Source organism: Nerophis lumbriciformis, linkage group LG09 (assembly GCF_033978685.3).
Source record: "Nerophis lumbriciformis linkage group LG09, RoL_Nlum_v2.1, whole genome shotgun sequence".
NCBI classification, from domain to species: domain Eukaryota; kingdom Metazoa; phylum Chordata; class Actinopteri; order Syngnathiformes; family Syngnathidae; genus Nerophis; species Nerophis lumbriciformis.
Window position 1 is genome coordinate 8873146 of NC_084556.2, and position 14998 is coordinate 8888143.

At 38.1% G+C, this 14998-nt stretch overlaps 1 protein-coding gene across 2 annotated transcripts in view; it reads right to left on the minus strand.

Annotated features, from left to right (window-relative positions):
• Nucleotides 1-14998, minus strand: part of LOC133607760 (polypeptide N-acetylgalactosaminyltransferase 10-like) — a 127187-nt gene that overhangs the window by 15718 nt on the left and 96471 nt on the right. The window contains exon 8 of one of the 2 annotated variants that reach the window (XM_061962699.2): nucleotides 5715-5822. The exons of the other annotated variant lie outside the window; for it this stretch is intronic. Coding sequence (XP_061818683.2) covers nucleotides 5715-5822 — 108 coding nt within the window. The remainder of the gene's footprint in view (nucleotides 1-5714; nucleotides 5823-14998) is intronic. 2 annotated transcript variants of the gene reach the window in all.

Genomic DNA, 14998 nt, shown 5'->3' on the forward strand with positions numbered 1-14998 from the left:
TCTGATTAAAAGTTGAAGAAAGAGTTTTAATTACTGCTCCGGTTTGGATTTTATGTGCCGTCAAAGTCGGTCCCGTCCATCGCTGCTTAATTTATTTTTGTTTTTACTCCCCCCCGGAGCTTTTTTCGTAAGGGGCGTCAGAAGTTGGCAGACTCGTCAGCGATCCTGTTCTGTCTCCCTGTAATTTTTGTCTGCTCTTGAATGGGATTGTGCTGAAATTCTTAATTTACCCTCGGGGATTAATAAAGTAATAAAGATTCTGATTCTGATTGCAGAAGCCACTGCCGATGTGGGTTGTCTTAAAATATCTATTTGAAGAATTAATGGCTACTCTCAAGGGTGCACAATGTTTTATTGATGTTTTGATATAATTTCTGTGGTAAATAGCTTCTGACGGCTCAACAAATTAGCTGTTATGGCTAACGTACACACGCTACTTTAAGACTACAGTTTAAAGGGGCTGTGTGCAACTGGCTCCAAGTTCAATTTTTAAAACCAAAAAACATAAAAAAACACCAGCGGCTATTTTATGTTACCAGTAGTCAGTGCCTCCAGGCTTTTTTTGCGATTGTTGCAGACTGAAATGGCTGAATTTGCGGAAGCTTTTATCAGAAAGTTGCAGTGTTTTGAGGCTTTTTTTTTTTAAACATGAAATAATCAGTGTGTGAATGTGTGTGTGAATGGGTGAATGTGGAAATAGTGTCAAAGCTCTTTGAGTTCCTTAAAAAAGGTAGAAAAGTACTACACAAGTACAACCCATTTACCATTTACCATAATCTTGTGATTTTATGCACAAGATTATGCTTTAGGTCAGGGGTTCTTAACCTTTTTCACCTCAGGGCCCAACTTGTCCACTTCAGAGGGGCTCGAGGCCCACTCAAATATTAACACTGAATTAGTAATCTTACTCTTGATTTTAATCATATTCAATAAATAAGGATAGGTTGATTGGCAACACTAAAATTGGCCCTAGTGTGTGAATGTGAGTGTGAATGTTGTCTGTCTATCTGTGTTGGCCCAGTGATGAGGTGGCGACTTGTCCAGGGTGTACTCCGCCTTCCGCCCGATTGTAGCTGAGATAGGCTCCAGCGCCCCCCGCGACCCCGAAGGGAATACGCGATAGAAAATGGATAGATGAATCTGACCTTCTTACAGTTTAACATGATAAACCTTGTCAAGTGATATGAAAGCATGTGTTAATCACAAATATTATTATCAAGGCTTAGGTCAGGCTGATTACAAAATAAATACTTATCATATACACTGCAAAATAAGGGACTCATTAAAACTGATGACAACTAAATCTACACCCAATTACCCAGTGCTAAAATAAATACATTCTAACTAAGTAATTAATAATAAATAATAATATATATGTTTCTGAAATAAACTGTCAATAAATTGAAAAGCAAATGAAAATAGAGCTTTACCAATTTAGTCATATTTTTGACGCTTAAACTCCAGACTTCTACTGTTTGATTTGATATTGTCATTACTGCCACAATTGGTGGAAAAGTGTACCGTATTTTTCGGACTATAAGTCGCAGTTTTTTTTTCATCGTTTGGCCGGGCTCCAGTGCGACTTATATATGTTTTTTTCCCTTCTTTATTATGCATTTTCGGCAGGTGCGACTTATACTCCGGTGCAACTTATACTCCGAAAAATACGGTATTATGACTGAGTACCGCTCTGGTACATTCTACAGCTGAGAAACATAATTTTTTGGCGGCGCTCGAGGGGACGCCTTTATAGTTAGGAAATACAATGCTTTATGTGTTCCTTAAAGCTGAGGTACCTAAGTTATATTATTTAACAAAAAAAAAAACAATTATATTAGCATTATACAGTATATCGTAACAGTAATCGTAGGTCTGCGTGCTGTCCGTGCATTAAAATTAAGTATTTAGCAAATAAAACCCCGGAAGACAAAATCATTTGTCATCCTGGCAGCCGACCCCTCCAGATGCAACCACGGGATTTAGAGAAAGGAGGGGTGAGCAGAGTCCACGAAGGAGCCTCCTCATTGGCTGACGCGATATATAGTGAAGCACGTGCACGTTGCGAACTTGTTTTCAATAAAGCATGGCTGCCGAACACCCACATGGAAAGATCGCAATACCTGCGCTTGCTGTTACAGCATATGCGGCTAAAAAACCCCGAAAGAGGAAAACAGAGGAACAAAAGAAAAACGCTGTAAGTCTAAAAAACCAAAGGCGAGCCAAAGATTGAATAAATATCGGTCCGGCGTATTCAAGATGGAGGGCATTTCGTGACAGTCTTGGACTAACTTTGGACGCCCAAGGGTCTGTTTTCCTTCTAGACAGGTAATCTAATGTCCCATTTTTTTGTAACCTTTCGCGTGGCGACATGTGTTACCGATAGTCTGCAACAAAATACAAACAAGGGGATCCTTTGATGCAACTTCAGACTGTCAACAACATATACGTGTGCATGTACAGATATCATGCGCGATTTCGTACACTTCCAGAGAGGAGAAGACTGGGAGGAAATATCAGCGAGGTGTGCAGAGTGGAGGGCGGGATTTACAATTTGATTTCTGCCTGGTGACACAAGATTTAAGTACCCCAGCTTCAAGCACAGGATTTCAACAGAATTGCAAAACAAACACTGTATTGATGTTTCACTCATTTTATACCACACAAACTTAAAACTGGACACTAGATGACGAAACGCACATCCTCAAAGCTCATTGTCAAATGTTTGTACTGTTTAAGTTAATCATAACTAACTAAAGTAATCATTGATTATAATAACAGAGAGAAACACCACAAAAGGCTTCTTTATTGTCCGCTGTCATGAATTAGACATTCTCCTTATTTATTTCATATTCCAACACATATGCCTCTGCATGGCAATAGCATTTTTAAACCATTGAGAGAGGTATATAGCGTTAATTTTTGTTGGTAAATCAGAGAAAATGATCATCACACTTCAACATCTCTAACATGTAAATGTTGCCTTCTGGCTAAGTCAGCATTGCAAATGAAAATATGATATCACTTAGCCTGAATAATTCTACATTAAATAAATACATAAATACATGTAAACTCGGAGGTAAATGTTCATATTATACATTACCCAGAGGGCTTAGCGCTATACACAAAAACAGGAAATAGGTCTCAACTACGCGGGATGATGACAATTGTGCTGTTTGAGGAAATAAATTGTTGATATATTGCTACCCTTTGTTGTTCCTGCTTTGTCTACACAAGCAACAAACATAAGTTTTTGTTAGACAGTTGACAGGTTTGTTTAGGTGCCGCTCAGAGGCAAATTCGATGAGCAAAAATTACGCTAAATGGAGAAAATGTGCAGGGAAGGTGCAGGCATTGGACAAAGTTGAGAGGCTGCGCATAATTCACAGCGATTGGTTGAATTTGCGTGAATTGGGGCCAACGGGATGTTGCAAAGTTCTGGTTAAAGAGAACTGAGTTAATAAATATATGTATATATATGTATATATACATACGTATATGTATATAGTATATATAAATATATACACACATATAGCCAAGGTTACTATGGTTTGTATATATATATATATATATATATATATATATATATATATATATATATATATATATATATATAAACCACAGTAACCTTGGCTATATGTGTATGTATATATATATATATATATATATATATATATATATATATATATATATATACATACCGTATTTCCTTGAATTAGCGCCGGGGCGGTAATTAAGTTAAAACCTCTTCTCACTCCGGCGCTTACCAAAGGCATGCGGTAAATTTAGGCCTGCGCTTATAAATTTGAGTGTGATGTAAGGATACCATCATGAAAAGCACATTTAATAAAAAAACGTTATTATGGTCTTACCTTTACTTATAAATGAAGTCCATGCGCAGCTCCTTTTGAACAAAAGCATCGATAACTTGTTTATAGAAATCTTCCTTATCTTTCTTCAGTTTTAAAAGTCTCTCTGTCTCAATGGAGATCTTCCTTTAATTATTATCTCCTGCTTCGATTGAAAGTCCAGTTTAGAAAACTGTTGTCGTCACTTCTTCTGCAGCCGAGTAGTCGTAAGAATGATCGCTGGGATCACTAGCGCCCTCTACTACCATGAGGCGGGAGTCATTTAATGACTCTTATTTGACACGCGCAGCTATATTAATAAAACATTTTTACTGTTCTTTTTAGCATATTCAATAGCTTGGACCTTAAATCCTACTGAATAGCTCTTCATCTTCTTCCCTTTATGCGATTTTAAATTAGCCTCCTCCATTTTGGAAAATGATGCCTTGAAAGGTGAATTGTCCCTCGTGACGTGACGAGTTTGACCCGGCGGTAAAACAAGGCATATGCTAATTATTCTGCGAAACGAGTTTGACCCGGCGGTAAAACGAGACATGCGCTAATTATTTTGCTAAACAAGTTTGATCCGGCAGTAATTCTAAGCATGCGCTAATTATTTTGCGAAACGAGTTTGACCAGGCGGTAAAACAAGGCATGCGGATAATATATACCCGGCGGCAATTCAAGGAAATACGGTATATATATATATATCCATCCATTTTCTACTGCTTATTCCCTTTGGGGTCGCGGGGGGGCTGGAGCCTATCTCAGCTACAATCGGGCGGAAGGCGGGGTACACCCTGGACAAGTCGCCACCTCATCGCAGGGCCAACACAGATAGACAGACAACATTCACACTCACATCCACACACTAGGGCCAATTTAGTGTTGCCAATCAACTTATCCCCAGGTGCATGTCTTTGGAAGTGGGAGGAAGCCGGAGTACCCGGAGGGAACCCACGCAGTCACGGGGAGGACATGCAAACTCCACACAGAAAGAGCCCGAGCCCGGGATTGAACCCAAGACTACTCAGGACCTGCGTATTGTGAGGCAGATGCACTAACCCCTCTGCCACCGTGAAGCCCTATATATATATATATATATATATATATATATATATATATATATGTATGTGTGGGAAAAAAAATCACAAGACTATTTCATCTCTACAGGCCTGTTTCATGAGGGGGATAACCTTATTAAGACATATATATATATATATATATATATATATATATATATATATATATATATATATATATATATATATATATATATATATATATATATATATATATATATATATATATATATATATATATATATATATATATATATATATATATATATATATATATATATATATATACATATACATATATGTATATATATATATATATATATATATATATATATATACATATATATATATATTTGCCGGGCTTTCATTTTCCATGTCTGTACACGCCCACACACAGGACAGATCTTCGCATACGAAAATCTTAAAAAAACGGATGCAATGGCCTCCGTGCCAAGTTCAACCAGGTGAGCGGGACCATACATAGCTCCAAACATTGCCCTTGCGCCGTGGCGTGGGTCTTTTGTGCTTCTACTAAAGGTTTGAACCAAGAAGCGGGCAGGTCACAATGATCGCATCAACCTAAATGTGCCATACAACAGTTTTAATTAAGACTTATTATGTGGAAGTATCCATAAAAATGACATCACTCTCGGTCAATTATGCAAAATTGACAAAGGCGTCGTTTAGCCCACCACTGTAACCCACTATAGATACATTGCAGCCTTTAGATGACTTCGCTCCTAAGGAGGCAGTAGTGTAGTGAACTGTGCGCCAAATGACAGATTACCTTTGCCAAACTGATCCCCCCGGGGACCTTGTAAGGAACATACTTCCTGTAGATGTGTCCCACCCTGGAGCACGGGATGTCCTCCATCCGACCGCCGCACATCCACAACTACAGCGAGGGAAAGAGACAGACACGTGAGCATCGAGCCTTGTGAGAGGAGACGTTGACTTGCTTTGCTTTCTCATACATCACTACGGTTATGTACTGTTGTCTTTTTGGTCAATGATTATACCAAAATATATATGTGTAAAGATGGTACCAGAGCCATGGTAGATTTGTGAAAGGTTCTCAAACTTTTTTCACCAAGTACCACCTCAGAAAAAACTCTCCAAGTACCACCATAATGACCAACATTAAAATACAGGAGCGTAGTAGGCCTAAGTATTCATTTATACTTGTTTTATTCAACAAGTATATTTCATATGTTTTGACCACTGTAACATTGCATACAGTTTGAACAGTAACACTGTCTTTGAATATTTAATTAAATTATGATTTGGCGTACCGCTAGATGGAGCCCGTACCACAGTTTGAACATTATTGGATAGTATGTTAATACTAGGGATGTCCGGTAATGGCATTTTGCCGATATCCGATATTTCGATTTGTCCAACTCTTTAATTACCGATACCGATATCAACCGATATATACAGTCGTGGAATTAACACATTATTATGCCTAATTTGGACAACCAGGTATGGTGAAGATAAGGTACTTTTAAAAAATAATAATAAAATAAAATAAGATAAATAAATTAAAAACATTTTCTTGAATAAAAAAAAGAAAGTAAAACAATATAAAAACAGTTACATAGAAACTAGTAATTAATGAAAATGAGTAAAATTAACTGTTAAAGGTTAGTACTATTAGTGGACCAGCAGCACACACAATCATGTGTGCTTACGGACTGTATCCCTTGCAGACTGTATTGATATATATTGATATATAATGTAGGAACCAGAATATTAATAACAGAAAGAAACAACCCTTTTGTGTGAATGAGTGTAAATGGGGGAGGGAGGTTTCTTGGGTTGGTGCACTAATTGTAAGTGTATCTTGTGTTTTTTATGTTGATTTAATAAAAACAAAAAAAACTAAACAAAAAAAACGATACCGATAATAAAAAACCTGATACCAATAATTTCCGATATTACATTTTAAAGCATTTATCGGCTGATAATATCGGCAGGCCGATATTATCGGACATCTCTAGTTAATACCGCATGCCTATTTGTTGTGGCATTTTCCACTATGTGGCGCTGTCACTTAAGGATGATCTGTTAATCTGACACACCAAATATGATCAAGATCTGACCTTGAAGGGCCGAGTTATTAGTTATACATTCACTGTACAAACATACATATACACATACTGTACATATACAAGTACATATACATACATACACTCATGCATATAATCACACTTCATCAAACATAAATTAACGTTGTTACCCTAGGGTAAACTGGGTATAACACATGGCACACTGACAAAGCTTAACCTATTGTTTACTATAACAATCTACAAGGTTAATATAGGTTGCTTCTCTTTCTTCCCCTCCATTTATCCGCTTTCTTTTGTATCTCTAGTTATCATTACATATTTGTATTGTTGCATTTGAACACCTGTATTGTTGATAATAGAGGTAAACTTTGGTATTGTTCATTATCAATAGTGCTACTTCTATTGGTATTTGTATTGCTCCATTTGTAGTGTAATAATGCTCATTGTCATTTCTGTATTATTTATTTATTCACTAACTGCTTCTCTGCTATCACTTTTACCATCATATTTGTACATATCGTATTTGCTGATGTTGCTCTATTGTTGTTGTTGTTGTTATTGTTGTATCTCTCTGTCTAATCCCCCTCTTGTCGCCACAATTCTCCCCTCTGTTTTCCTTTTTGCTGGACCGGACGAAAAAATAAAAGAATAAGAAAAAGAGTGTTTTGATTTTTCAGACCAAATTATCACCTGAATCATGCATGTGTACTCTAAAACCACAGAATGTTTAGACACTTTGCCCCCAGGCGCCAAAAACTTGAAGACGTGTGTCGTTTATCTACTCATTCATTTCTACGCCTGGAAATGTTCCCAGCCGGCAGCCACACAGAATAAATACGATTGTCTCTCCTGACTTATGAATCTACTTGCGAATGTCCTCTTCTTAGCTGGTTACTCTCTGCTCTAACACCATTTCTACCAGCCTTCCGTTGAAATGTACAAATCATGTATTCTTTTGTTGTTTCAGTACTTCACATTCAAGTTAGTTTGGCGCCACGGTTAGCATGTTCTCATCTCTTCTTCCATGTGTGTCCGCGATAAATCAGCATTTTAGAACCGTCTCTCTCTATTACTTTATTTAACATAGCTAAATAATACAAAATTGGAAATCTGTTTATCGATTCAGAATCGATAAAAATACATTTTAATCGTGATGCATCAGAGAATTGATCATTTTTCCCCACCACTACTTAGTAGAAATCCCGGATTTTGACAAAAATGGTGACTTCAAAACAGAAAGACTGACTTCCCTGTATATTGTCAAGCATGGGTTCATGCATCCTGATGATAAACATGTGCACTGATGTCTGTATTGTTCTGTGAAACTGGTGTCGGAAGGTTATTTTAGTTCAATATTCCAGGGGCTATTGAGTGAAATTCGACCTTAGAAAAGTGCAGCATAAAATACCCTGGGAGAAGTTGTGTTAAAATAGCAACCCTGCAATTTGGCAACAATGGCCTTTTCTAACAAAAATGGCTTGACTGACGACTTCAAGCTTGAGATCTTTAAACTACTGTGTTTTGTTTACGATAAATGTGTTTTCGTATTGATCGGTGAAAGTCGCCGAGCGAGGCAATTTTTGTTCAACATTTCAAAGGCCAGAGAGGGAATTTAGACTTTTACAAATATGCTATACAAATAAAACCATGAACCATTGAGCTTCGCCAGCATTCATCATACGATACCATCGCCCATCTGTCTAGTATATTTGGTTAAGATGTTTTTGGGGGCCTGTGATGAGGTGGCGACTTGTCCAGTGTGTACCCTGCCTTCCGCCCGAATGCAGCTGAGATCGGCTCCAGCACCCCCCGCGACTCCAAAAGGGACAAGCGGTAGAAAATGAATGGATGGATGGTTTTTGGGGGCCAAAAGGCCTACAGGTAGAAGGCTTTGATTGAATTAGAACCCTTGCAATTTGGCAAAAATGGCCACTTCAAACAAGAATGGAAGACTTCCTGTTTGTTTTCAAGCATGCACTTTTTTATGCATCACGTCTCAAAGGGGAGTCAAACTCATTTTCATTGTGGGTCAGGCCCTCAGAGGGCCGCTTGGAACAGTCAATAACATATGAATATGTACAAGGATCCACCTCATGATATTATTACACAATTGTCTATGCATTTAATTATTTATTTTCTTCGTACACAATAAAAAAAAAAAAATCTGTATATTTTGCAGTAGTTGCCAGAATTTTAAGGCAACATTTACGACATATTTCTGATATTTTTGATACTTTCCAAAATACAGGGGGCCATGAAAAAAATATTGGCTTTATTTTAATCTGTATGTATATACAGATATGTATCAAATCTTTTGATACATTCTTATTGCAATCAATGAAACATTTTGGCAGAAAATAAGATAGTGAACATACTAGACAGCTTCTCTTTTAGTAGTAAGTAAGCAAACAAAGGCTCCTAATTAGTCTGCTGACGTATGCAGTTAAATATTGAGTCATTTCCTATTCTTATCTTTTCTCAAATTATAATGGACAACTGGTAGGAAATTGATTATTAATCTAATTTTTCAATTACTGTTAATATCTGCTTACTTTCTCTTTTAACATGTTTGTATCTACACGTCTGTTAAAATGTAATAATCACATATTACTTTGTTGTTTGGATACTTTATATTAGTTTTAGGTGATACTACACATTTTGGTATCAATCCAATACCAAGTAGTTACAGGATCATACACAATTTAAGTTCTCCTGTGTCCACGGAAATATTTCTAGACTTTATAAACAACAACAAAAATGACAAAAAGATTTTGTGATAATAAAAAACATTGATGTAATCACTGTAGTATCGACTAGATACAGCTCTTGTACTTGGTATCGGGACAGCCGATCCACCCATTTGTTTACATTCAGGAGCATCAGCTTGTTGTTAACAGTTAGCTATTGTATCCTACGACAGTGTGTAGTGAAGCATGTTTGATGACACTTGTAAGAAACGTACTTTATTTATCGCCATGGAGGCGAGGATTAATGATTTAGAAATAGCTAAAACACTGCCGACTGCGGACGGATGTTAGCCGCGAGCTAGCTAGCTATGTTTTAAAACACCTTTTGTAGAGCGGCGCTATAGTGTTTATTGCTTCACCTTTATCCTTTGTTTTTAAGCCAAAACGTGTCCATTCTGCCTCTTATCACACCGTGTCTGCTTGTAAGTACTATGTACGTGTGTGCGTTGCCAAACATGCACCTCTGCTCCAGCACGTCGTGATGTCCTTAAAATGTTTTAATAATAATGCACCGGTATTTTTCAGAGGCAGTATAGTATCGTTTTTAATTCATTAGTAATGCTATACTGTAAAACCCTTTAGGGGACTAAAATAAATACAATATTAGCCAGAGGGGATCTGCGTTTATAATCGGCATTAAAAGGCATTAATCAGCAACGATGATCACGATACTGATCGGATCATACCCACTTGCAACTCAAATTTTTGCTTGCATTAAAGCAGGGGTCGGCAACCCAAAATGTTGAAAGAGCCATATTGGATGACAAATACAAATTAAAGCTGCAAGCAGCGTTGTTCGGGCCCGCGTATTTGGCAGGTGCTAGTCCTAAGTGTCCCAATACTTTTGTCTACTTGTAGTCTGAAGTGTCCCAAGACTTTTGTCTAGTGTACCTACCTTGTCTGCATTGTGTGGGCACGTTGGTGCTTCCTGCTTTTGAGCAGCCATCTTAAAAAAACAGCACCGCAGGAGCATCAGTGCAGCGGGTCTTTGAAGGGTCATAAAATCAAAACCGGAGCAGGTATCACAACTCTTTCACCAACTTTTAATCAGAAGGGTTCAATCTCTCTCCTGTGTTAGTTTGAAGCCGAAACAACAAACGCGCTCAGAGGAGATAATGTTTGAAGAAAGGTGACGGGTTTTTACAAAAATGTTGTGTTGAAGGGGGAATAGCAAACTTCCTGTATATTTTTGCTGGGGGTTGTCAATTTATGAAATGTAGGTCTAAGTGAGACCTACGGAGAGGTTTTTCTTTCATGTCTCTCCGACCTTCCCAGTGGGAGTTACAGGCAGTTTTGTCATTTTTTTCTTCCGAGGAGCAGTTTTTCCTCCGTTTTATTCAAAAATTGCTGTAGAGCGCAATTTTTAAATTTGGGGTTAGGTTTCTTTATTAGATCGCAATTTTTGCCAGTCCTGATGTGTGCGTTCAGTTCGGTGAGTTTTGAAGCATGTTAAGGGGTCAAATTACAGCTCAAAGAGGCAAAAGTGACTGTTTTTAGTACTTTTTTGTCTTGAAGGGGGAATTGCCAACTTCCTGTTGATTTTTGCCCGAGGATATACAATTATGAAAACTAGGCCTAAGTCAAACCTACATACAGGTTTTTGTTTCATGTCTCTCCGATCTTCCTAGTGGGAGATATAGGCAGTCTAGTTTGTTTTTTTCCTAGGGGGCGCTAGAGCGCAATTTTGAGTTGTGGGGTTCGTTTTTTTTTAAAAAAAAGGTCATTTTCGCAGGTCCTGATGTGTGGGTCAAATATGGTGAGTTTTGAAGCATGTTAAGTGGGTCAAATTACAGTTTGTTGTGGCGGCGGAAGAATAAAGAATAATAAAACGAACGAATAACAATAGGTCCTTATGTCCCATTGCATAAGGACTCCCTTCGGGAGTCCTTTTGCAATGGGCCATTGCGGGCCCTAAAAAGTAATCGGTCTGGAGCCGCAAAAAATTTAAAGACTTATATAAGTCTTATAGTGATGGCAACACATGATGTAAGTGTCTATATTAGCCTAATATCAAAATGACATTAAAAATCTTAAATGAGTGTTAAAATGAAGACAACACATGATGTAAGTGTCTATATTACTTATATTAGCCTACTATCAAAATGACTATGTGTCGCAGGCTGACGCAAATCTTCGTTGACAGAGATGTTGAAATGTAATATTTATTCCACACATTTTTACAACATTGGAAAACATTAGTAAAACTTCTCAGAGGGTGAGATAACTCCTGGAAATGACTGTCTTAGAATGGCCAAAGGTATAGATGTGTGTCTCCAAGTTACAGGAAACGTCACGCTGTCTTCTTCTAATGGATTTATTACAATCTTTGCAAGCTGGGTAACGTTTGCTGTGGTCTGGAACAACGTGGCACACGAACGACTATCAGAAACGCAGCTAATATTACATACAGATAATGTGTCATGAAACATGGAAAAAAATAAAAATAAATACACAGAGTAAAGGAAATTAAATGAGCTCAAATATACCTACAAACAAGGCATAATGATGCAATATGTACATACAGCTAGCTTAAATAGCATGTTAGCATTGATTAGGTTAAGTTAAAGTTAAAGTACCAATGATTGTCACACACACAGTCGGTGTGGTGAAATTTGTCCTTTGCATTTGACCCATCGCCTTGTTCACCCCCTGGGAGGTGAGGGGAGCAGTGGGCAGCAGCTGTGCGGCGCCCGGGAATCATTTTTGGTGATTTAACCCCCAATTCCAACCCTTGATGCTGAGTGCCAAGCAGGGAGGTAATGGGTCCCATTTGTATAATCTTTGGTATGACTTGCAGTCATGCAGTGACGAAATATGCCTGAATAGCACTCCAACAAGTCAATAACATCAACAAAGCTCACCTTTGTGCATTCATGCACAGTATAAAAAGTTTGGTGGACAAATTGAGACAAAGAAGGAGTCGGAGAAAGTTGTTCATGTAAACAAACTGTTGAGTCACAGTCCACACAACGGTGAGTTCAAGGGCCGTTGAAATTAGTAGGACAAAACGGCACTCTCCAAATACTCTCGTCAGTGAAGCATAAACACAAATGTATTAAACTGTGGGATTTCTAACAATTAGGGAGGTTTGTGTCATGTTTGTCCTCCTACAGAAACCATATTACAACAAGGACCATATTTTTCACCCCATTTTTTTCCCATTTCCATACATTTTTGAAAAAGCTCCATGGAGCCACCAGTGCGCCGCTAAAGGGCCGCACGTGGCTCTAGAGCCGCGGGGTTGCATACCCCCGCATTAAAGCATAACCGGGAGGCAGCTCTTGTATCAAAACACTCTTAAGTTGACGTACCACTGCGTGTGAATCGTTGACAGCACCTAAGATTTAACCACTAGCCATGGGGGGGAAGAAAAAAAGACCTATTAGTCTGCACTACCAGCGTGGTCTCTTCTTCAACTTGTTGCAGGCGAACGCGGCGGACTCACGGCGGCCCACACATCTCCGCTCAGCCACAGAATTGACTGCACGCGCATGAATAAAACATGCTGCGGCTGTGAGACAAACTCTGGCATCAGAAAGTGGACTAGCTCACTGTCGGTATGTGTGACTATAAATAAAACATGGATGCATAGAGTTGCAGTGAAGAGTATCCGGGATCCAATCACGCCTTGTACTATTTGAATAATAACATTGCGGGCCGGCATCGCCTCCAGCCAACTGCCTCCCACACAGACAACAGATATAAATATATCTTTTTTTTAATTGATGCCTGCAGTGACATTATTATATCTTCTTCAACCAACTGTTTCATGCTGTTGCCACGGCGACAGGCATCAGCGTCTTAGAAAAGTGATTGGCGTGATGCAAAATGAGTCATTTTTAATTTATGAAATGATCTCGCCGTGCGAGTCGAAAACGTTACGAGTTCCCACACCGGTGTCAAGAGATAAAAAAATGAAAATGATTGCGATTGTGTGAGCGAATCTTTCTTCCGGTACATTTTTTTTTTTTTTTTTTTTGTGGGTAGGGTTTGTGGGGATTAGCATGAGAGCCCGCTAATCTCCTCACCTCAGGAGACCGGCAGTGGAAGCTGTATCAGCTAATGGGGATCTTAATAAAATAGGAAAGCAAATTGAATATCGGAGGGCTAAGTAGACTTAAGAGACGACATGCGCCGATGGCTAAAATGTAAGGGATGGATAGTAGTGGCCAAAATACGAGCGCGGCGAGGGCAGATGATAAGAGCTTCGATTCCCATCTGATGAAAAGCTTAAAAACTTAAGAGCCTTTTAGAATAATTCTCATCTTTAACTCAAAGATAATTACAGCGACTTTAATATCACGGTGATGTCATAACGGGGACTATAGGGCATACTTGCCAACCTTGAGACCTCCGATTTCGGGAGGTGGGGGGTGGGGGTGGGGGTGGGGGCGGGGGCGTGGTTAAGATATATATATATATATATATATATATATATATATATATATATATATATATATATATATAGATATATATGTATATATATATATATATATATATATATAAGAAATACTTGACTTTCAGTGAATTCTAGCTATATATTTTTTTTTTATTACATATATATATATATATATATATATATATATATATATAATGCGATGAGGTGGCGACTTGTCCAGGGTGTACCCCGCCTTCCGCCCGATTGTAGCTGAGATAGGCTCCAGCGCCCCCCGCGACCCCAAAGGGAATAAGCGGTAGAAAATGGATGGATGAATATATATATATGTATATATATATAAATAAATAAAAGAAATACTTGAATTTCAGTGTTCATTTATTTACACATATACACACACATAACACTCATCTACTCATTGTTGAGTTAAGGGTTGAATTGTCCATCCTTGTTCTATTCTCTGTCACTATTTCAGAACACACACATTATACAAATATACATTATAAAATCAATAAGAAAACGGGAGCTCTAATTTGGGAGTCTGAATTAGGATCAGAAGTTCCTATATAAACATTGCGCACTCTCGTCGCCTTTTTGTATTGATTACTGCAGCTGTGCACTGGATTCATTCACAAATACAAACTACAACTCACAAACACTTTAGAGTTAGGCTCCACCATCAGAATGTGTACTTAAACTTATAAAGATCACATGGATATTATTCAGTGAGTTGATTCACCAAAACTAACCTGTTATACAGGAGGAAAAAGCACACAGGACGTTTCAATTGTTCACAGACTGGTCGCGCTCATCAGAATGACAAGACACTTCCGGTCTGCAGGTGATAGTATTCAATTGG